Source organism: Lolium rigidum, chromosome 4 (assembly GCF_022539505.1).
Source record: "Lolium rigidum isolate FL_2022 chromosome 4, APGP_CSIRO_Lrig_0.1, whole genome shotgun sequence".
In the NCBI taxonomy this organism is placed as follows: domain Eukaryota; kingdom Viridiplantae; phylum Streptophyta; class Magnoliopsida; order Poales; family Poaceae; genus Lolium; species Lolium rigidum.
Window position 1 is genome coordinate 15713107 of NC_061511.1, and position 23915 is coordinate 15737021.

The following is a 23915-nucleotide window of genomic DNA, read 5'->3' on the forward strand; positions in this document are numbered from 1 at the left end:
ACGAATGCAGCGGACGCGGTGAGGGCGCCGCAGAAGGTTCCCGCACGACGAAGTCCGGCGGGAGCGCGGCGCGAGTTCGCCGGGCGACGGAGCTCGAGCGAGCGACGGCGGACGGAGAACGACGAAGGCGCAGAGGCGAGGAGCACTGTGCGCGAGGAAGTGGAGAATGCGTGAAAAGGAAGAAGGAGCGGCGGTTGTCCTTATAAAGAAGAAGGGAGGTGGGCTGAAAACCGCTGGGCCACGGCGGTTCGCCTCGTGGCCCGCGGCGGTTCGCACCATGGGCCGCCACGTGGCGGAGAGGTACACGCGAGAAAATTGGAGGCCACACGGAGGCACACACAGGGATCCAAAACGGCTAGTGGGATCCGCAGCGGTGCATTAAATGGGCGCTCGGGAGTCGAAGCGAAGTGACAACTGACACTGGCGCGTCAGTCACAGTGCGCATGTCTCTGTCGCACGCGGGGCCCGAAATATTCTCGACTTCGCCGAGGTGGCGTTAAATGACTAAGATACCGGAAGAAAAGATACCGGAGAATGACTTGAAAAGAAAGATAATGAAAGTCCGGGCAAAGATGCCGGATCCAAGCCCTAAGCCGGATGGATTAAACCGGTATCCAAAGACATGAGAACCTGGCATGGTGCTGTTGGATAGAATCCGCCGGACTATACCGGCTTCGGGGACTAATGTTGGGGGGATGACCCCCGGTATGCCAAAGGCATGCCAAACCGGACGGTCTGAGCCATCGAGATACCGGTTTAATGTTCATGCCGGAGTCTAAGATAGGCGTTTGGCTGAACAGGCTAAGCCGGTATCCTCAGAGGAGGGATACCGGAACCGGATAGAAAAGGTACCGGGCCACCGGAAGGAAGAGCTTGTCGGCAAGACTGGTCAAAGATCCTATCCAGAGCTAGAAGACAAAGATGAGCTAAGCAAAGTAGCTTTAAACGAAGGTCTGACGATAAAGAAGAAGATGACGAAGAAAGAAGCCGGAGGACGTCAGCCTCCCTGATTAAAGAAGACCCCGGTGTCATCTATGATTAAAGTAGCTTTGTAAAGTAGCTTTGTAAAGTAGTTTGTCCAGTCAAAGATGCCATTAGGGTTTCTTGCACTGTAAGCCACCCTCTCCCCTATATAAGGAGAGGGGGCAGCCCTCCTTCACGGGCGCGGAACACAGAGAGAGAGAGGAACACAAACCTGTAACTTGTGAGAATCAATGAACTTAGTGATCTAGAGCGAGTTTTCCTTGTGTCTTTCTTCTTCAACCTCTGGCCTTGGCCAAGTTCTTGAGGAAACCATCCGGAAGTTCATCCCACCTGATCACAAACCCTCCCCCGAGTCCTCTAGCGTCCATTCGGCCCCAATCTAAGCCATCCTATGGCATCTGTCTGTTCACCACGACGACACACGAATTCATGGAATGTCGAGTATGCTACTAAAAATTACCAACTAGTCCTACAGAAAAGGGAATTAGAGAAGAGAAATTTGGATCTACATAAGCAACTTGGTGACACTCTAGAGTATGTCGCAGAGGCAACTAGCCATGAGCTTGAGGTTGCAAAGAGGCAGGAGGCAGAGCTCCAAGTTGCAAATTTGAAGGTTGAAAAGAAGAAGCTGAAGCTTGAGATGGCAAAAAGGCAGAAGGCATAAGAACATGTTGCCACATTGATGGAAGAAAAGAAGAATCTAGGGGTTGAGGTGGCAAAGAGGCAGGAGGCAACTGGAGGTTGAACTCCTTAGGTTGTTATCATGTGTAGTTGAACTAGTTGATGTTGGTATTGTATGCTGCACACATTTAATAAATAAATGCAAATGTAGTAATATTGCATAAAAATGAAAAGCACGTGTAATGAATAAATGCTTGACAATACTAGCCACATGATTGTTCTTCCTAGTAAGAAAGTCTGGCCTCAAATGTTGAAGATAACTTGTGTACTTGTGCCCCTGCAGCTTGCAGTTAGAATATGTAATTGTACCCATTCTTGATCTATCATTTGGTTTTGGCACTTCATACTTGCCCTTCCTCCTCTTCTCTTGCTTCATGCCTCTATGGATGGTGAACTCGGGTGGTACTATATTAGGGGTATTTGTATTTGTATAGTCATGTTGCCCAGGTACTGGGTAGATGATAGGCTTGAAAGATTCAAGATACATGGGCTTATTGAAGAAAGGGTGCACATAGTCCTCTTACCTCTTCTTAGCTTTAATTATGGCACTGCAGGCATGATTGCAAGGCATCCCTGTGACATCCCACCTTCTGCAACCACAAGTCCTCACTTCAAAGTTGACTACATCACGCTGATCCTTATGAAAAACATAACTTGCTACATCCATACATTTTTTAAGATCATCACCACTAAACCCTGCAGTTTGAAAGTTCGCATAGATGTGTCGTAGGCAATGTATTTGAGGGAAACTTGGAAACAATGTACCGATTGCTTTAAGAAGGCCCTAGACCAACGAATGAGTGAAGCTATTAATACTACAATTTAAGAGTAAAGACAAACAACTTAGATAACTAGTACAGTTCATTGGTTGCTCTAGTAAAGACAAACAACTTAGATACCACTACCATGGTTTCACTATATAACTAGTACAGTTCACTGGATGCTCTAGTAAAGAATTACAAACCTTCTGTCTGTCAAACATGATAGTGTACTTTCCAAACTGGCCCTCTTCCTCTAGAGCATACTTGAGTTGAGTCAAGAACCATCACCAATTGGTTGTGTCTTCCTTGGGCACAACAAAAAATGCAATTGGATACATGTTGGTGTTGCCATCTCTGCCACCATCACCAATTGGATGTGTCTTCCTTGGGCACAACAGCAAATGCAATTGGATACATGTTGTTGTTGCCATCTCTGCCAGTGCAGCCAATATTTGAGCCCCAGTGTATAGCTTGATAAAGCATCCATTCAACCATGCACATTAATTTAAGTTAGACAAAAGCAAGCATGTAAAGTACAAATGTAAATTTGTACACACTGACTCACCTATAAATGGCCCGCAACCCTTAAGAAAACCTTCTTTAGCTCCATTAATGTAGGAAAATAACCCATGGAATGAGGATCCAGGATGAGGATTCTCTTCAGAGGAGGTGGTGGGGTCACAGATGTCACAATCACCCTACTTCCTAGGTTAGTGTCAATCACAGTTTCTGCAAAATCCCTCAACCTGACATACTGATGCCTATGATCACCTAAAAATTTCATCAAGAGCCAAGTTTGTTTATCCCTGTAGGCCATCATCTTAGGGACTTCAACACCATGTTGTTGTCTAGCACTATCTATCAGTGTCTGAATGCTGGCATTTGGACGTTGACCTGAAAGCAGCTTCATAGTTTTTAGCCAACCATTTTGCACCGACCCTAGTTATTTCAGTTGTTGTGTTACATGTATGCGTGAGTTGCATCTTTCTTATGACAAATGTTTGCTCAACTTTTATCTCTGAAGAAACCATATAGAAAGGGAAATCCTCCTTTATGCACTACACACTAATTCTAACATTAAATTTATGTGAAAACTATAATTCCTACTTTGTGCAATGTGCAAGTTAATCAATGCATCTCTTAATTGATGCACATCTCTGAAACACATCTTCAGACACAACTGCTCATGTGGCTGCAATCTCCTTTCATCATACCAATTCATGTGGCCTCTTCTTAGCTCTACTCTTTTTGCCTCTATTTGGTGGAACCATAGACATTGGTTCAAACTGATCATCATCCATATCATCAAAAAAAATCAGCATTCAAGTCTTGATCCGCTTCTGACTTCCAGACAATAATATCATCAATGTGCAAAGCTGAATGAGATCTGACAGTTGGTCCATTCCTTTTCATCCTTTTCTTCGTATGAGCACGGCCAGGTACAACTACATGTTTAGGTAGAACTGATGCTAGAGGTTCAGGTGCAGCTAGAGATACAACTGAAGCTAGAGGTATAGTTGCAGCTTCACCTTTTTCAGTTACAAAAATATCTTCAATGTCAGTATCTCCTTCACAATGCAACAAAGAATCAATTCTCTCCTTCCTCATCTCCTCAATCCTCTTAGCAATCTCAGCTTGTTCCTTCCTTCTCATTTCCTTCGTCATATTAAAATCAGCCTCCCCCACGTCAAAGTCCATGTCTAAATTGTTCGCTTCATTCAGATCAGGAATTCTATTTCCCTTCTCCTTTGTTGCATCATTTCTCCTCTCTTGAGTAGCAAAATAAGAATTTTGTATTGCAAAAATAGTGCCTTCACCATCAACAACATACAAAGGTGGAGAACTAAGATCATGCACAACATGATCTGCATAATTTATAATGCATGGTGCAGACTCAAAGCCTGCAATACCTTCATTTGCATTCGCAACCACCTTAGCAATAGGATTTTTGGATTTGCCTCTTTTGACTATCAAGTTAAGCACTTTGGTTGACTCAGACTGCTCAAGCATTTCATATATCTACACATTTTTCTGAATAATTACCATATCCTCCCCCTTTCTGCAATATATAGTGTCACTGAAACTAAAGCCATGTGTCTCTATCAGTGCATACAAATTCATCAAAGTTATTTCATCACGGCCAAGTTTCCTCTCTAGGTTATCCACCCCATCTAAGTGAATTTTCAATTCCCAAATTTTTGGATCCAAGCTACAGCAAAGTGAAAAAAATCCCCAAATCAATAAACCCTAACCTAAAATCCCCAATGTCACCAACAACATGAATGCGAAAAGAAAGAGACATAGGATATCTATAACGTACTTTATTCCTCCGAGACCGAGGGTGAACCGCTCGCTCTTTGCCGGGTTGTCCACCCAAATATAAGCAAGCATCAACGCCGGATTCGACGACCACGGCGCTTCCCCTGCCTACAGTGCCAGCATCGGAGACGCCAGTCCAACCGTTGTGGCCTCCGCCGCCACCTGGATTCGTCGGCTCCTCCATCTGGGCGGGAAATGAGCTCTACCTCGAGCGGGAAAGAATGGGGAGGGGAAGAGAGCGACTGGTGCGGTCGGTGTTCCGACCGGCTCAATCTTAACCAGGTCATGAAACTAACGGAGAGAAAACTGCTTCGGCCTGACAGTGGGCCCTCATCCCTTAAACCGCTCTCAGACGAGTGTTTGCGCATTTTGTTGTTGGTCACCTCTGAAGTGTTCTTTTTAACCACTGCTTCAATTATGATAGATTTGTGTAATTTACTCCGAATATTAAAACGGGACTACAGCTACGATGTTCACGAAAAGAAAGACTCGCACCCCAAGCCGAGCAACATTAATGACCAACTAGACATGGCTTAATCAGCTGCTCCACGTCGAATGGCGCTCAGTTTAATCAATCAACAACCGAGTGAAGTGACGTTAGCCGAAGTTTTCCCTCGTGGCGAACAATAATGCTCGGGCGTTGCGTGCACATGACACACAGATGGAAGTAGTTATCAGGTTTTGTTTCTCCGGAGAGAAAAAAACGAAACCGAGAAGAAAAAAGGAGGATGGATGCAGACGAAAAGCGCCGGAAAGCAACACGCCTCCCTTCCCAATCTCGTAGTTTAATGGCTGCCGCCTGCTACTGTCGCGCCGCCGCCCTAGCCTAATGGCGTAGCTAAACTACTCTACCCTCGCTCGCAGTCGCAAGCTGATTAAGCCTCTCCAGCGGCGAACAGAAAGATTTGTATTTCTTTGCAGGAGAAAGGCAGGATTTTGTCGCCGTCGTCTTCGTCGGTGGCAGCGGTGGTTCGTCTCTTCTCTTCTGTTTTTCCCCTTCCGTTCGTTTTCTGGTCTGGCGGGAGAGAGTGAGAGGGATCGAGCGAAAGAATCGGTGGTGTGCTCGGCCGAGGTTGGTTTGCTCCGTCTCCTAGTTTATTGGGGCTTGGTTCGATCTGGGGTGGGCTTCCCGGCGATGGGGTTTGGTCGATCTCGCCGGCGAGGCGGGGATGGGCGTTCCCGCCTCCGGCACCTCTCCCCCGCGATTCGGTCGCCAATTGGATTCGATTTGGTTGTTAGCCACCCATGAAATGTTTGGTTCATACTATTTCATGCGTTCTTCTCCTTTGCGTGTGTTAATCAAGTTTCTTGATTTGTTCTCCACATTGGATGCTATATTTTTCTTCGATTTCCTTGTGGCATGGTATTGATTAACGAGCTGAATCAGCTGGCTCTTGCTGTCCTTGGGCGCTTCATTGCCTCCACTGCTCTAGTACCAGTGAATCCTCTTGAGGACCGCAGTGAACTCGTTCGTATGATTGCCGCCGTAGGCGCCAACATTTGGTTTATGGCTATAAATTGATGCTACTTATTTGTTTCTCTGCAGGACAGGCAGTACAGCACTGATTATTAATTTGAGACCACTTCTCTGCTGCAGCAAACAGGATATAAATGGTCACAGTGAGCTGAGGGTTGAGTATGTGTACCAACTGGTTTCAACTCTGAACACAGCTTCATAGGCTGCTTGATTGATACTTCTGTATCAGAGGTATACATTTCTTCGTGCAGTCGTTAAATGTTTCTCTTCATAATTACATATTGTTAAGGGGGCAAGGTATGATGGTCTTGTTAATGGTGATGTAGTTTACTGGTTGCATCTTTGCTTCTTCGGGTGGATGCAAGCATGTATAAGAACCAGCTCCAGGAGCTTGCACAGAGGAGCTGCTTCAACTTGCCATCCTATGCATGCATACGCGAGGGGCCGGATCATGCACCCCGGTTTAAGGCCACAGTTCATTTCAATGGGGAAGCATTTGAGAGCCCGACATTCTGTTCCACCTTGCGGCTGGCGGAGCATGCGGCAGCTGAGGTAGCACTCAATGAGTTGTCCAAGAGGGGGCCTTCATCATCACTTGCTGCTAAAGTTCTGGTCAGTTTTGTTGATGCACCTAGGATTTTCTTCTCATATACACTGTACTATGCAAATTATTATGTCATCTGCATGGGAACATATTTTTGTTTCCACTATCCACATGGTGAATTCAGGAGATATGCTTGACTACAACTACGAAGAATGCTCACCTCGGATCTCTGTAGCTTCTATCTCGTAATAGGAATTTAGGATATTTTAATCTTTCATAGACAATCTTTTGTTGATAAATTGTTGTACATAAACCATGTTTTTTCGCGAAAACGCAAAAGCCTTGTGTTTCGATGCATTGATAGATAAAGAAGAGTTTATGTACAAGTCCGATGATGGACACAACACGCCGTACAACTCGACCCAAGAAAAGGAAAAAAGACTAAACTAGGGGAGTAACTGGCGCACACCCCGGGCTCCCGTGTCCGCCCATTGCCGCACCTCGGCCACGATATCGTTGAATAAGGATATCACCGAAGGCCGTGCGTTGTCGAAGACCGCCGCGTTCCGGTGTTTCCAAATCCACCATGCCGTAAGCATGATAATCAACGAAGTGCCTTTACGCAGTTGGCGAGGGGCGGTCCGCACCACCAGCGACCACCACTCCGCGAAGTCGCCCTCGGCCGAGGGAGGGCCTGAGGTGGATCGGATCCACGACAGGACCTCAAACCAAACCGTCCTGGAGAAGGAGCATCCTGTGAGAAGGTGCCTCATGGTCTCAACCGACTGGTCGCTGGTTAGAACTCATAAGTATTACAAAGAAAATGTGTCAGTCAGGATAAGTTTGGAATCTCGTTCTCCTCTTTAGAGTACTGAAAGTTGAAATAACAACATCTCCCTGTTGTGGGCTGGCTTAACATGGACGAAGATAAATATTGTTGTAGCTAAATTTTCAAATACTTAATATGCAACTGGATGGCATTATTATGCATCCCTCCTTATCTTTGTCTGTCTGCAAAAGGTGCATGTTTAATCTTATGCTTCATTTTACAACTTGCTTAATCTGCTGTCATGACTTTCACTTTCCATTTACAATGTGTACAACTCTTAGTAGTTATTATGCCGATGGATATGACGAAATGCACTTAGATATGTATAACAAGCCAGCCTTTCCTCGAGTCAAAGAACAATAAATTCCATGTGCACTGTGGATCTATCTTCCGCGTCAGAGTATATTAAAAGTTCACTGTTCTTGACAATTCCTGCTGCAATAAGTCAAAGCATAGTTATACTATTGATGATGGATTGGTTGGGAAGGTTCAGTTACTTATTATATCTGATGTTGACTTGCCAGTTGTCCCATTGTCTTGCCTGCTATCGCAGTGAAAATAAATCCAAGCACATGAGATGTTTGCGGTTTTCTCCCATATACATGTCAACCATTTTAGTTGATGTCATCTAGATTTCAGCATATTTGGACTGGATGTTGTATCATCACTTTGCTTATAAGTGTTTAATTTGCCATGTGTTCTGATTATACTACAAAGGTGATGAGCACATGTTTGGCAACATGACCTTTAGGAATGTCCTCAAAGTTGAGGGGCTAATGGTGTTCTCCTACACAGGATGAAACTGGGATCTACAAGAACCTGCTGCAAGAAACTGCTCATCGGGCCGGTTTAAAACTGCCTATGTACACTACTATTAGATCCGGACCAGGGCATACACCAATGTTCACTTGTACAGTGGAGTTAGCGGGAAGGATCTTCACGGGCAATCCTGGCAAGACTAAGAAACAAGCTCAAAAAAATGCTGCTATGGCTGCCTGGTCTGAATTAAAGGAATGTAAGTATTTTCTCTCCTTCTGGTCTTACTATATGATTTCATCCTATCTGTTAGTTGATGCATCTGGTCTTGTTAACTCCAGAGTTTGTTCCAATATTTCTATCGATTTTATCGTGCTATCATTTTAGTTTCACTCAGCTTGTTCCCTTACCATCCATATTTATTGTGTAACAGTGCCTCGAGTAGGTGAGGTAGCATCTTCATCTTCTCCATCCGATCATGACAATGAGGAGCAGGAACAGGTCACAGTTGCCCGCACTCTTGAAAGCTTGAACCAGAAAAATGAAGGCAAGGCACCACATCAAAAGGAAAAGCAGCAACGCAATAACCGCCCGCAACCTCGGAGATCTTATCCTAAACCAAGTGCGTCATTTTACGGGTCACGCTTACAAAATCAGACATACCCAAATGTTGCACAAGAGCAAGCAATGTACCATATGTGGCACCAGGTGCAACCAACACAGCAGAAGCCCCATTTTCGGATGGTTCCAACTATGGGCAACACAAGGTTTCCACCGCCACCAACTATACTCTCCATGTACCCTCCACCTAGAGGACAGTACGCCGTGCCAGCCAGCCAAGATGCTTTGGCTCTAATTCCATGTTTTCCTGAAGCTGCTCCTACCCTTCCACGGTACTTCTCGCCTTACCCTGCCTCATACGTACCAACAAGTCCACTGCCAGCTGCAGTTAACATGATGCATGGGAGAAGGCAAGGGTGTGCTGAAACGGTTGAGCTTCCTGATGCACCAGTTTTCGCCAGATACACTGCTCCAGATTACTCTAGTGCTCTGGAAAATGTTTGTCCAAGTGAGGTTCAACAATGGCCTAAAAATGGGAAAGAGGCATATACCGAGAGCAGTGCTGCCACCGAGGAAAAGAATAAAGCTCCCCAGACTTCTTCAAGCTCCACAGCGCATCACCCATCACAAAAGTTGGAACCAAATGAAGATAGAGAGTCGAAAAAACCAGCAGAACAACCACTTCTTGGTCCATATGTTGTACAAAGACCTGTCCAGCGACAGAGTTATCCTAGTCCCGTGCAGCACAGCGAGCCTATCCACAGAAATAATCTTCCGTTCAGGACGGCAACATCACCTGGCCCATGGTCTTCGGACATGCAAACTCCACCAAGATTTGGTACTGCGACTCTTGCAAATTCAGCCAGTTTCTTATACCAGCAGCGGCCTCCATGGCTGGCGGCCCCAGTTACAGTTCGAACTTCTATCCCTGTGTGTTCAGCTAGACCAAACGCAGCGGTGAACTCTAGCCCGGGAGCAGCAACTCGAGTCCGACCTACTGTCCAGATGCTCTCTAAAAATAACTCTGAGGCCCAGAGGAACACGAGAGACATGAGTGATGCTTCGACAGCAAGTTCAGAACTTAGTAAGCTCCATATCTGAGCCGTGAGCAATGATCGCTTGTGCGGTAGGTTCAGAACTACGGTGAGCTTTAGTTAGGGCTCAGACTTTGCAGTATATCAGTTTTGGTTACCGTTTTTCACCTTGGTATTAAGTTAGATAGAATGAGCTTTACAAAGAGTTGGAGAGGGTTCATGCTCGCGATCACGAGGCCTGTTGTATTTCATGTATACTGCTTTCAAAAATGAATGAGAACAATAATATGGCGAACTCAAGTTTCCTTGTGAGTACGGTTGCAAGGAAAGTGTGAGGCTGATGAGACGCTCAAGACTGATTCAATATTTAGATCAACCCGAGATCGATTTGAAAATAAATGAGCTAGCTGACTGAGCCTTATATTGTAGTTCGGTTAAAAAGTGAGCCCATTTGGAGCCAAGGCTAGTTTGCTTGATTTTGACTCGACATAGCTCGGACTTGTATAGATAGATTGTTATCTTTGATTCATAGAATGAAAATCATGATAGCTACCTTTTTTTGTTCTTCGGAATGAAAATTTTCGTTACCTTTAAATAGCTGCAGAGATATTCAGCGTTAACACACGTAATTGCCACAACTTTGTGTTAGATGGAATACCTGTGGTTTCCTTCTATTAATTCCCAAACAAGTTTTCAACCAAGTTTTGCTAACTTCTAACCCGCAGCCTTCCTGTGCTAACACATGAGCAAACCCTGTTGGTTGTACCCCGTGCCCGTGCCCATTTAACCTTGTAGTCAACCTGCTCCTGCCGCTCCCTCTTAATTTCTTCAACCGAAGGACGATGATGCATCGAGACATGTCCTTCGTCAATTGCCACTACCGGTGGCAAACGGGGCGGGATGCGGGATGCAATTTTGTTCTAGGTCTTCTTTAATTCTGCTGAAATCCAGTACCACCTTTTGCCCATAATTCTTGGGGACTTATGCAGGCGCAGCTTGCAACCCTAATTGCCACAGTTTCAGCAATCACTCCATGATCACCGACAAGTTTTTTCACCATTTATATTCAGCTCGAAAATCGCCTTAGATGGTTACAAGCCAAACCAAGACTGTCGAAGCTGAAACACAGGCTCTATCACTTCACCCCTTGTAATAATATGCATACTCATCTCTTTTAGATAATGGACGGCTCCTAGTGCCGATGCGCCCTGTTCAAATTGTTGACACCTGATGCTCCCATCTCTCACTTTTTCGTCTTGCCCAACAAATCATTGTCTCGGCCTTGAGAGTCAAATACTAGAACTATATGAAATGTTTTGGTACGTGTTGCAGACCATGGAAGCAGATGGGGATGGGTCGACAAGAAAGCATTAACTATCAATGGCATGTAACTTACGATAGATCACCAAAAGCTTTAACCAGTTCAATAATCTGCTTGACCCATGAACACTGTCACGGTACATTGTTTAAACAGTTTAACGGGTACACAACTTAACCATGTCACTGGAATCTAGTACTATTAAAGATAGGAATCCAGACTTCACCAATTTTCTTTTAACTTGATTCAGACTTGAGAGCAACCTCTACTTGAGTCCAAACACACAGGATGAGATGATGGGGCACGTCTGGGGGCTTCCCTTTGTTGTCAACAACCAGGAACACTAGATCACCGTCGCCTTCTCCTTCCCTGTGACAAATGAACAAACAGCAACAGCAGGTGAGTCCTCTGGAATAATGACAGCACTCAATGACAGATGGAAGAACAAGGTAGCATCTAATCACTTACCGAGGCTGCACTGCCATCCCGGCGCCCTCTCTTGGAAGAGCTCTGGATGGGAGACTCAAATGCTGGACTACTTGCCGCAGGACGCTTTGAGGATGTCATGTTCTGCAAGTCACACAAAAAGTGGATGATTAGCGAAAATTGCATGACAATGGCTCATCTTGATGAAATGTGATTATTCCAGTGATATTCCGGGGAGTTAGGGCAGGAAGCTGATAGGAGAGCAATAACCAACCTTCTTATCTTTCCTGGCCTGTCTATCACGCTCATCACACTCTTGGTTCTCCTTCTCCACCAGACGAATGAGAGTGTCACATCTTCTAGACAACTCTTGGGTGGTTCTGGACTTCACAAACCAATCGAAACGGAACAAGGGAGACATGCGGAAGGCCGACTTCAGTTCTTCCCAGTTTCCATAGCCAAGTTTGTGCACCATGCATAACTGTACATCACGAAAAGCTCATTAATTATGTCAACCATTTCAGTTATTTGGTAAGAGTTGTGGCACCGGCATTTACCAGGAATCTGTCACATTCTTCATTGTACAACTTCCCTTTGTTCTGGCCATACTGAATTTTCAACTCCAACCATGGGTTCTTATAGCGGTCCATCTTTTTCGCAATGGCTTTCATAATCTCATCCTTTCGAGAGATCTTTGATTCTCCTTTCTCAATGTTCTTAATAATTCGGTCATAATCTGGTACAAGAAAGAAGACATCATATAGATTAGACAAAATGGACCGCACATGCCATAATTTGTGAGCTCATCAAGGAAACCCTTAAGAACAAATACTACCTCTGTCCATAAATAGATGCCAAAAGTTCCCCAAATTTGAATGTATCTAGTCATGATTTAGTGTATAGATACATTCGAATTTGAATAAATCTTTGGCATCTATTTATGGACGGAGGGAGTAACTAATATACAGAGAACAAGGAGAAAAAAAATAGGCGGAACGAGAAAATGGGAAGGAACATGGTCTGAGCATATACCATTCAATTCTGTGTATCTTTCTTTGAAAACTTCAGCATACCGCTGAACTTCCTCCTCTGTTTTCCCTTCCATTTCAGAGAATATACTCTTTATGTCATCACGACCATATTTCTCACAAGCTCGAATGAATGTGTTGAAGTCCCTCCTTGTCCATGTTGAAAAGCCCTAAAATTTACTCAGCGTGAGAAAAGAAATAAGAAAGGGAAACCAGGTTCAAATTAAGACTTTATTATATCCAAACCTCTTCCAGCAGCTGCTCCTTCTCCTCTTGCTCCTCCTCGGTCAGTGGTTCCAGTTGATCTAAATGGCAAGACATACAATCATCAGCATAACCAGATAATTGTTGCAGTGCAACTACAAATGTAAGACTTGGCCATACCTTCATCATCCCCATCACCATCACCAATTGTATCCTTTTTCTGATTCGTTTGCTGAATTATTTTGAAGGTAAACATTAGACCAAGGTGGGACGTATTTTATTTATTTTTTAAAATACAAGTCACGATTCTCTTGAATATGGATGAGTGCTGGCGTACTGGATATGCATACAGCAGTTCCACAGATCAAGCTTAGGTAATACACACCCATAATCAAATTCTTTAGCACTACAGGATCTACTTGACCATGAAAGGTCATAATGAAAATAACACAAACCATAATTATGCGGTATAGATTGGCGATGCTTCTCAAGTAAGTAAAAGTAAGTAAATTAAGACTTATGAGACAGAAGTCTGGAGTCTGAGCAGGTACTCCAGTGTAAGTGAAACAAAAAAATACAGCTCTACTTGAGAAATTACCACTAGGTATTTGACTTCCTTTTCATATAATTCATTGAGCCTCTGAGTGTTGAAGAACTGGAAATCATGCCTGACATATAGAAAATCAATACCAGATGAGAACACCCCATTAAGCACCAAGACCAAGAATCTAAAAATTAGGCTTTATTAAGTGACAAATGAGTAGCTGAAAAGACATACAAGTTTGGCATTCGGGGAATTCTTGGTTCCCTAGGTTTTGCTGGTGCACCTTGGCGAAGTGCTTGCTTGAAATATTCAGACTCCGAGTAGCTACATAAATAAATTAACCAAAATTAGCATCATTAAATTAAATAATTAAAATTTACTATAACCTCAAGATATCGAACATACTTTCGCTTTCTTTCTCTTCTAGGAGGTTCTATCCAGTTATCGCTAACTAGCTTTTTAAAATCAGGCTTGTCCTCCTCCTTCAGAAAAAAGTAAGTTTGATTAACACAGGTTTTAAGGCTAAATATGATCAAATATTTCAATACTAACAAGTGGATGACTAGTTGAACTGAACTTCAGATATGCAATAAACAATGAACACGACACTGATTAATTACCTTGTCATCATCAAAATCATAAAGTTCCGCAGCTGCATAAAAACATAACATGCATCAGCTGAGCTAAATACAATGCACTGCATAAAATGCCAAAGCCACGGGCGATTATCTGGAAAAACACTATTTTGTGCAAACACATTCAACCATAACCTTAACAGATATAGAAAACTCTAAAAAGCAGCTGGCAACCAGCAACGTGGCCAGATATATACTGAAACTGAAGTATGGAGTATTTTAGTAGTTGAGTTTCAACTTTCAGTGATTTTTTTCATCTGGCTGAATACCATCCCACTCTACATAGATTAACAATCTTTTTTTTTGTAAAAGAATAACAATCTTTAGGGTTACTACAACCAACAAGGCAGAAACTTAAAAATTGCAGAGGAAAGAATGGAGGGTCATACTGTCGTCCATTTTAAATTTAATGGCATCTTCTGTGAATTTCTTCATTTTTGCATCAAGCTGTGCTGTCGCTTCTTCTCCTCTAGCGATAATGCGGTCAATATCTTCATCTGTTATTGTACTATCCTTGGAACTGAATACCATTTCAGCACCAAATCTCACCATTTGCAACAACTCATCCTTATTGACAGCTGATAAAGTAAACAACAGCAAAAACATATTATACTTCTTCCAGTTAAACATAAATTTTTTAATTACATTACATGCAGTGAGAAGGGAAAAAAGACTTTGATTGTTATTTTTATTGTTGTACATGCAGTGAGAAGGAAAAGGAACAAACCTTTCTGTTCTGCCAATCGGCCTTGCTGTATGACCAAAGCATCCAAGGCAAGCTTCTTATATGCTCTCTCAATTACTTTTTCCTCAATGGTATACTGCAATGCAGTAATTTCTGTAAGATACAAATAAAAAATAAAAAAACCCTTCCAATTTTTAAACATAAATTAAGAACCTCAGTGCAGAAACGGAAGACTTGAACTTCTTTCTTTTGACCAATTCTATGTGCACGGTCTTGAGCTTGCAAATCCACTTGAGGATTCCTGAGAAACCGAAGAAATTAAGCCGAAACTCAACGGTTACAACAAAAAAAAAATTATTTGACAAGACTATACCAGTCACTATCATAAAGAACCACAATGTCAGCTGTTGCAAGATTGATCCCAAGACCACCTGCCCTAGTTGAAAGCAAGAAGATGAACTTTTCACTCCCTGGCTTGTTGAAAGCTTCAATGGAAGCGTCACGATCATCGCCACCAGTATTACCATCAATCCGGCAATACTGATACCCTCTGTACATGAGATAATCTTCCAAGATGTCCAAAAGACGGGTCATCTGCAGGATATACAATTGTGTTCAAATACTCAAATGGAAGGAAAATAAGGTATAAGGTATATGCCACAGAACTCTTTGTACTCCCTCCGTTTTTATTTACTTCGCGTTCTGAGTTTGGTCAAAGACAAACTTTATCAAGTTTGACCAAAAATATAGGGAAAATATCAATAACCATAATACCAAATACATACAATATGAAAATATAGCTTATGGCGATTCTAGTACTATAGATTTTACATTGTGGATGTTAATATTTTTTTCTTAAATATTTACTCAAACTTTATAAAAATTGAGGTTGACTTAACCAGAATGCAAATTAATTGTGAACGCAGGGAGTAGAATCTGAGCATGGACACCAAACCACCTCACAAGCAGAATATCCTCGGTACCATGTCTTTATAACAACCGGATGCTTTCTGAAGCAGCCAGGTTAGGTGCAGGAATAACAGAAAGAGAAATAGTACCTGGGAGAATATTAGTACTCTAGAGTCACGGGCCTTTAGCTTGGGAAGCAATTTATCTAACAGAACCATTTTTCCTGTAGAAAGCATCAAGAGTGTGAGCTATTTGTGCAATTCTAGTAAGGTTGAGAAATTTATTACAAATACCAGAGCATACAAACAATACCTGCATTCTCAATTAGATGGTCCCCAGTTGTGTAAGGTGGGCCAGGCTCAGCGCCTTGGAATAAATATGGATGATTGCAGCACTTGCGCAGTTGCATGGCTATGTTAAGAAGGCGCTTGCGCTCACCACCAGCATTAATAACCTCCAGATCCTTTTGAAGTAAAGCACGATAATACTGTTTTTGCATCTCAGACATTCCAACTTTAAGTATAGTCTCCTTCTTTGGAGGTAAACCTTTCTCAACATCAGATTTAAGCCTTCGAAGGAGAAAGGGACGCAAAACCTTGAAAATGACACAGCAAATGAATTATGTAAGAAAAAAAACTAACATGTGCTACCTATTGAGCATTAATATTTCTCGCAAAAAAAACTGAGAATATAAATTTGTAAACATTGTATCTGTTACCTTATGAAGCTGCTGAACAACCTCATGCTGATCATTTTCCCCTGAGATCTGGAACCATTCATCAAAAGTCTCCGCGGAGCTAAATATTTCTGGTAACAAGAAGTTGAGAAGAGACCAAAGCTCATGAAGATTATTCTGCAGCATAGTCAAGAAATTAGTGATGGTAAAGTTTCCTTGAACATAGCACAAAGATTGTGATAAGACTTTATGCTGATATACCTGCAGTGGAGTTCCCGTAATGAGCAGGCGGTAATTGGTGCTGAAAAGCCTCATTGTCTTAGAAAGAAGGGAGTTCTCATTTTTTATTCGATGAGCTTCATCAATAATAATATAGCGCCAGCTAAAACGCCTCAATGCAGTTTTTTCTTTAATTGCCATTTCAAAACTAGTAACACAGACATCAAACTTCCCTGGAGCTAACAAATTTTCCCGTATATGATTCTGGCCAAATAGAACAAGTATATTAATAAGATTCCAAAAGAAGTTCATAAGAATAACTGAGATAACTTTGGACTTGCCCTTTCTTCTGGGTTTCCTAAGAACTTGACAGCACGCAGAACAGGGCAAAAACGTGCGATTTCCTTCATCCAGTTGCCAAGAGTAGACTTTGGTGCAACAACCATGTGAGGACCAGTTATTCCTCTGAACTCATGCAGATATCCAAGCAGTGAGATAGTTTGGAGAGTTTTCCCAAGACCCTAAATGAGAAGGTGTGGCATAACAAATATGAGCACACGAAGGTGAATCAAGTATAACCATATTAACTTTATACACAAAAAATAGTAAAGAGTAGGCACAAAAGGCAGGGTGATAACAAAGACATACCATTTCATCAGCCAATATCCCATTGATGCCATTCTCATACAAACGTATGAGCCAGTTAAGTCCAGCTAGTTGGTAATCTCTCATCTTCCCATTTATGCCTGCCAAGTGAGGAAATGAGAATGCTAGCATTTACTAGTTAACATATAAATAAGAAACGTTTATGGCGAAACCATACACGGCATTTATTGAGACGGTTGCATAGCAAGAAAGAAATTAGCGATACTGAAACGTGAACACGAGCACTGGGTTCTAACCAAAAACTAAATAGCAAAACGACAATGTCAATTGCACATGACCACTAGTGTTCAGTACAAACAAACAAATGAAACATCACATGAGCTAAACCAACACAGCTATCTACAATAGAGCCCATTCAGGAACTTCCACAGTAGCTTGGGCTGAATCAGACAATTGAACCTGAGTAAATCCCAGACACCCATGTCCATGTCCATGTCCATGTCCAAGTAATATTTTATGTGTCTAAAGCAAATTGTGAACCGGAATCCAAAGTCAAGTCGGATAGTCAGACCAGTGCATTGAGCAGATATGAGTCCATGCTGAACATAAGGACCAAATATGCCCTTCTTTTACAATGGGCCAACTACGTTCAGCGCGGACTCGCTTAGGAAATTGCTACGAAGCGTGAACAAAACAAGAGTGAGGGCCGCAGTTTTGGTTGTTGAATCCACTTTGCATGGTGCACATGTGACCAACTTACCATATTGCCCATCTAACTAGACTGTCAAAGGACCTACATATAGAGTGAAATTATTTGATGGCTCCTTTATAAAATGTCAGTCTTCTTCGTAATTTATTTGAGCAGTGAATTCACGGTTCCAACATGAATATCCAAATTTAGTGACAGTGAACTTACATCACCGGTATATAAACTGGTAAATGAGATAAAAGATTCAATAAAATCATCAAGAAAGCGCTCACATGATGGTTGTATAAGCAAGCGTGTTCCTCCTGCACTAGCAAGGGCATCTTCCTCCTTGAGGTATTCTTCATCTTCCTCCTCCTCTGTCACCTTTGATTCATGACGACCCCTATAAGTTGTAACCACATTAGCAAAACAGAGAAGGCAGACGGTAGACAACAAATTACATGGTGCATTAAGTAAACAAATAACTTGATGCTGTAGTTAATAGCAACAATGCAAATTATGACAAACGAGTCGAAAATACCATGCAAAATAGTTTCCCTCAGTTAAAGCTATGCATGCCACTTGAAGTCAGGTATCCTTAGTACAGAAAGAATACTAAATTGCTAGTAGCTATATGTGATCAACGGAACTCAGATAAGTTTAGCACGATAATTCAGCCAATAATGAATTATAAGTATTTTGTTTTAGTTCATGATAAGATATCCTGCCTCATTTTGACAGCCCATCCATTTGAAGTAAATCAAATATACAGCTCCACTGTTTCCAAAATAGGAACAGAAAACAGTTTCCTGACTAAATTATGGTTATATGAATGCTCTTGTGAAATACTGTGGCCCATCAAGACTACGTGAAAGAAAAGGGGCGTGCACCACTGTCACATCTCATAAATGGATGACGTCATGTAGTTGTACGTGTAATAAAAAGATTTACTAAGTAGTACTGTAACATAAGATTACAAGTCCACTTCTTCAATAGATGCTTATGCTAATACAATAACACCAACATATGCTTAGGCCTTTCTAGCTCTGGAGTTTCGTATTGCATCTGAGCCGTCTGAAATACCAAACCCTAAATCTTGAAAATAAGAGCTTTCATCAGATGAAAGAAAAAAGAATATTACCTTCCGCGAGACTTTTTCTCCGCTGATTGGCTCCCTTTGGCAAAATGAGCAAATATTTCAGTCTGCTGCAGGAGGTATTTGAGACGCCCCTTCCCCTTCTTGTTCTGCTCAAACAAGAGAAGACAACACACGCATAAATCATTTGCAAAATGATAAATTCATGTTCACAGGTTTACCTTAAGGGGAGGAGAACAAGAGAACGGAACATACCATGTCAGCATCGATGGTGGCGTTTTGGCTATCCAGTATCTCCTGGATCTTCTGCCTCTTGAGCTTCTGCATCTGCCTGAGCTTGGCGCGCTCCCGCTTGCCAACCTCTGCGTTTCCGGCGGCGTCTTCAGACTGCAATGGAAGATGACAAGCAAGTCAGTGTTGAGTAACAGCAACGCTGAAATCAGCTGCTCCTTGTGAGGCTTTAAACTAGGGTGAGTGCCTTAAGAAATTAGTTAGGTATCACAGATGCTCCACAAATCTTCAAAGTTTTGCTGAGATGTACACCATACAAGAACCATAGAAAACAACAATATACAGAAGATAAACTAAGCTACGCACAAATTCCTGACTACCGGTCGAGGCGCATTTTCCCAGAGGACCACGGCCCATGCATCAGACAACCGCTAGCTTCCTAGACCTAACCCTAATCGCCTCCAAAATGCCCATAAAGAACATAGACGAATAGATCACTCACAAAACGCCCACAAGATCGTATAGCAACCATGTTGGTTTGCTTCAAGGCAGCTATAACCACAAACAAATAAAATCGGTACGAAAGCCAAACGCACCTCGTCGGCGTCTTCGTCGCCGCCCTCCTCCGGGGCGGCGGCCTCGTCGTCCTCGGTAGACTCGGCCTCGCCCGCGCCGTCGCCGGCGTCGTCGTCGTCGGCGGCGCCGGCGCCGGTGGTGGCAGCCACGATCTCCTCCTCGTCCACCTCTTCCTCCTCCTCCTCGTCCTCGCCGTCCCCCGCCGCCTGCTCCCCCTCCGGCTCCTCCTCCTCCTCCTCCTCGGATCCGTCCGACTCCTGCTCCTCCGGCTGCTCGTCGCCGACGGAGGTGGACACCTCGTCGTCGTCGTCCTCGTACTCCGCCGGCTTCCCCATGGAGGAGGGGGGGCTAGGGTTTCGCGAGATCTGGCGGCTAGGGAAGGGAGTAGTGGGGAAGGGCTGGATCGGGTGTCGGGGAGTGGAATTGGGAGAGGGGATTTATGGTGGGAAGGGTTTGTGAGTCGCAGCAGCGCGAGCGGGTGTATGAAAAAGAGATGAAACGCAAGGGGAAAGAAACTGGGGGGAGTGGCGGACTGCCGGGGTACTTTTGCGGGTTCGTCCCTGGAGAATCTTGTATTTGTTCCCGCCAATGGGGTGCTCGCCTGCTCAGGGGTTTCCGTGGGCTTTATGTTTGCATTTTGGGCCGTTGGGCCCAATGTCCCATGATAGGAGTACATAGGTGGGAGTGGCGGACTGCCGGGATACTTTTGCGCGTTCCTCCCTCGAAAATCTAGGAAATCCTATACAACCATCAGGTCGGTGCCTACCAGGCAGCGCACACCCTGGTCAGCTATTGGGTCTGACTTATTTTCATCTTTTTTTTGTTTTCTTCTTTTTGTTTTATCTTTTTTCTGTTTTCTTTTTTGTTTCCTTTTCTTTTCTGTTTATTTTTCTTTTTGATCAAAATCGAAAAATTTCAATTTTGAAAATAGTTCAAATTCAAAAAGTGTTCAAAACGAAAAATGTTCAAAGCTAAAAATTGTTCGTATTCGAAAAATGTTCATAATCGAAAATGTTCAAATTTAAAATATGTTCATTTTTTAAAAATGTTTAAATTTTGGGAAAAATCGATATTCGTTCAAATTTAGGAATTCGTTTAAATTTCAAAATCTGTTCAAAATCTGAAATTTGTTCACTTTTCAAAATTGTTCAATTTTTTTAAATGTTCGGGATTTAAAGTTATCTATATTTTCAAAAATGTTTAAATTTTGAAATTGTTCAGATTTGAAAAACGTTCAAATATTTTTTAAGAAACCTTAAAAATTATTTGGTTTCCCAAAAAAACTTGAGATTTAAAAATGCAAAAACAAAACAAAGGAAAGAAAAGGTATACCTGATGGGCCGCTGACAAGGGATTAACTTGTCAATGCCTACGGGTTGTAGACTAGGGTTTTAATCGGAAGTAGAGGGCAAGTAGATCTCGAAGGTTTCAGCCGAAAAGTGCTCGACGATATGAAAACTAGGGTTTGTAAACAATGAATCGATGTTTTCTTTGTCCCTCGGCTCCCCCTTATATAGGAGGTGGAGCCGAGGGATTCGTAATACACAAGTTACAGAGTCCGGGAAGGTTTCCAACTCATCCCGCAATATTACAAGTGATATCTCCTAATACAACTCTAGCTTTCTTTAACTAGTAACTTGGGCTTCCGACTCTTCTTATCCTTCGGATCGTGGGCCTTCAGTAAACCCCGGGTACCATCTTCGGCAGGCCCATTGGGGATGCCTATGTCAGTAGCCCCCGAGATTTTACTTGAATCGCAGAGTCAGGGAAAATCTCCCACTTTATATTTATTCAATAGCTCTGAACTTTACCACATATCCTTGGATACGAAATTGTATATTGTACAGGGATAATGGTAGTTGGGGCTAGTTCATCTGACGGATCAGGTACTAGTTAACTGCTCTAGTGGCAATCCGCAAAAACCTACTTCAAAATCACGTCCCTGGACATGATCTCGGGATACTCACTACAAGAAAAGTTGCCATGGCCGACGAAGTTGAAGTCGCGCCGTGGTTGCTGGTGTACCATGGCCGACGATTTTGGGTATGTCCGTTGTGCATGTCAAAACGTTTTTTTTTCTCGTTTTTGAGGCCACCTAGCCCAACGAAAGCGGCCAAAACGTTGTGTATGGTGGCCCGGGACGTGGTGCATCTCAAATTCTCGGGTTCGCCGGCCGAGTGAACGCAAATCCGCACCACCGAGGGATGTAGGGCCCAGATGGCTGCCTCTCTGGCATTGTTTTTTTTTTCTCGATCGCGCCATCTCGTTCAACGCTCTCCGATCGAGCCGTTTACGATGCAGGATCATGGGTCCCGCATGTCATCCTCTATGTACTATAAAACTTTCTTTTCTTGGATTTTTTTGGCACCTCAAATTTGGTCACTTGAGTTTTTCTTTCGATCCCCTGCCGCCTCTCAAACGGTGATACCGCTGCTGCTAAATGGGACCCGCATGTCATCCTCTATGTACTATATTTCAAGAGATCCACAGGAACATAACATTCAACCTCCTTTGGTAAGCATGGAGGACAATCAAATAGTGTAAGAGATAGAGAGTTACTCTCATTAGAAGGTTGGCATGGGTAGCTAATCCATTCTTCCTCCTTTTGTTCATCACTCTCCTCTTCTTTTTCATCTAATGAGCTTTCAGGTTCATCAATTTCCTCCTCTTTTTCATCCAATGAGCTTTCGGGTTCATCAATTTCTTCTTCTACGAGTTCCTGCAAATTGTGAGTGCATTCTTGTGCATTAATGAGTCTCTCTTTATAATCAATGATATAAGGATTATCACTGTAACTTTCTATGCAAAAATTAAGGATAGAAGAGACATAATCTTTAAGGTCCTTACAAACAGCACAAGTTTCAAAAAATTTAACCATGAAGGATTCGATCTCAGAAGCTCCCTTAAATAAGACAAATTGTTCTACTTCTTCGAACCCAAGATGAATATAGCTATTCCAATTATAGTTCTTAATTAAAACTTCTTCACTAAAGCAACATTGGAATTTAAGATGTTTAGTATCCCGTTGAGAGCAACAGTTTATATCATGGCGTTTAAGCAAGATTTTAGCAATTGTATTCAGTTTTTCTATCACAGCACTCATGACTTTACCCGTTCTTGATTCTCTATAATTATTATATATTTCAATAAGCTCCAACATGGTTATGCGTTCTTCCATAACAACAGTTTTTAATTTTTAGGTTTTTCAAATTTTTATGGATTTTTGGGTATATGAGAAAAGTAAAACAAGACAAAAACAAACTAAGCAAAAGTAAACTAAGAGAAATAATACTAGACAGAAATAAACTAAGCACAAATAAACTAGACAAAATTAAACTAAGCAAAACAAATTAAAATAAAATAAAAACAGAGAGAGAGGTAGAGTGTACTCCCCAGGTGAACTTATGAGTAGAGCTATGCCTCCCCGTCAACGGCGCCAGAAAATAGTCTTGATAACCCACAAGTATAGGGGATCGCAACAGTCTTCGAGGGAAGTAAAACCCAAATTTATTGATTCGACACAAGGGGAGGTAAAGAATAGTTATAAGCCTTAACAACTGAGTTGTCAATTCAGTTGCACCTGAAAAAGCACTAGTAACAGGGGTGATGTGAAAGCAGCAGTAATATGAGAGCAATAGTAATAGTAACACAACAGCGGTAACAGTAACACAGAGGCAATGGCACCAGAAAATAGTTGATACTACTTCCAATGACATATAGAACGAGTATATGATGATGAGAGATGGACCGAGGTTCCCAGCGATCTACACTAGTGGTAACTCTCCAATAACAAGTGACAAGTGTTGGGTGAACAAATTACAGTTGGGCAATTGATAGGATTGAAAGCATTAAGATAAAACATCAAGATTATTAATCATGTAGGCATGTTTTCCATATATAGTCGTACGTGCTCGCAATGAGAAACTTGCACAACATCTTTTGTCCTACCAGCCGGTGGCAGCCGGGCCTCAAGGGAATCTACTGGCTATTAAGGTACTGAAAGGACCGTATGCCGCACCTAGAGGGGGGGTGAATAGGTGCTAACCAATTTTTAGTTCTTTTTCAATTTAGGCTTGACACAAAAGGTAAATTCTCTAGATATGCAACTAAGTGAATTTACCTATATGA

General features: G+C 42.6%; 2 protein-coding genes across 4 annotated transcripts; one reads left to right on the plus strand and one right to left on the minus strand.

Moving 5' to 3' along the window:
* Positions 1-5464: 5464 nt before the first annotated feature.
* LOC124708100 (double-stranded RNA-binding protein 2-like) lies at positions 5465-10203 on the plus strand. 3 transcript variants are annotated; one of them, XM_047239786.1, is made up of 5 exons: positions 5465-5714; positions 6292-6453; positions 6549-6834; positions 8391-8610; positions 8785-10203. In XM_047239786.1, the coding sequence occupies exons 3-5, from the start codon at positions 6589-6591 to the stop codon at positions 10011-10013; spliced, it is 1695 nt and encodes a 564-aa protein (XP_047095742.1). In that variant the 5' UTR covers positions 5465-5714; positions 6292-6453; positions 6549-6588; the 3' UTR covers positions 10014-10203. The 3 variants fall into 3 exon arrangements, with proteins under 3 accessions (XP_047095742.1, XP_047095743.1, XP_047095745.1); XM_047239787.1 differs by having other exon boundaries at positions 6297-6453; XM_047239789.1 differs by having other exon boundaries at positions 6343-6453.
* Positions 10204-11536: 1333 nt separating this feature from the next.
* On the minus strand, positions 11537-20282 carry LOC124708099 (probable chromatin-remodeling complex ATPase chain). Its single transcript, XM_047239785.1, has 25 exons — positions 19808-20282; positions 19236-19367; positions 19026-19129; positions 18178-18287; positions 17239-17336; positions 16932-17111; positions 16633-16854; positions 16414-16548; positions 16008-16290; positions 15845-15918; positions 15160-15380; positions 15000-15087; positions 14829-14922; positions 14491-14679; positions 14087-14118; positions 13872-13948; positions 13701-13790; positions 13521-13590; positions 13103-13154; positions 12965-13023; positions 12723-12888; positions 12248-12426; positions 11965-12171; positions 11733-11834; positions 11537-11633 (listed from the first exon to the last, which is right to left on the minus strand). The coding sequence occupies exons 1-25, from the start codon at positions 20120-20122 to the stop codon at positions 11613-11615; spliced, it is 3300 nt and encodes a 1099-aa protein (XP_047095741.1). The 5' UTR covers positions 20123-20282; the 3' UTR covers positions 11537-11612.
* Positions 20283-23915: the final 3633 nt, after the last annotated feature.

Excerpts from the sequence above, each read along its gene's own strand:
- LOC124708100 (XM_047239786.1), top strand. The coding sequence starts at position 6,589 with ATGTATAAGAACCAGCTCCAGGAGCTTGCACAGAGGAGCTGCTTCAAC. Across the intron at positions 6,835-8,390 it reads CACTTGCTGCTAAAGTTCTG|GATGAAACTGGGATCTACAA; the intron begins GTCAGTTTTGTT and ends TCTCCTACACAG. Across the intron at positions 8,611-8,784 it reads CTGGTCTGAATTAAAGGAAT|TGCCTCGAGTAGGTGAGGTA; the intron begins GTAAGTATTTTC and ends ATTGTGTAACAG.
- LOC124708099 (XM_047239785.1), bottom strand. The coding sequence starts at position 20,122 with ATGGGGAAGCCGGCGGAGTACGAGGACGACGACGACGAGGTGTCCACC. Across the intron at positions 18,288-19,025 it reads GAGAAAAAGTCTCGCGGAAG|GGGTCGTCATGAATCAAAGG; the intron begins GTAATATTCTTT and ends TACAACTTATAG. Across the intron at positions 16,855-16,931 it reads TAGGAAACCCAGAAGAAAGG|AATCATATACGGGAAAATTT; the intron begins GCAAGTCCAAAG and ends CTATTTGGCCAG.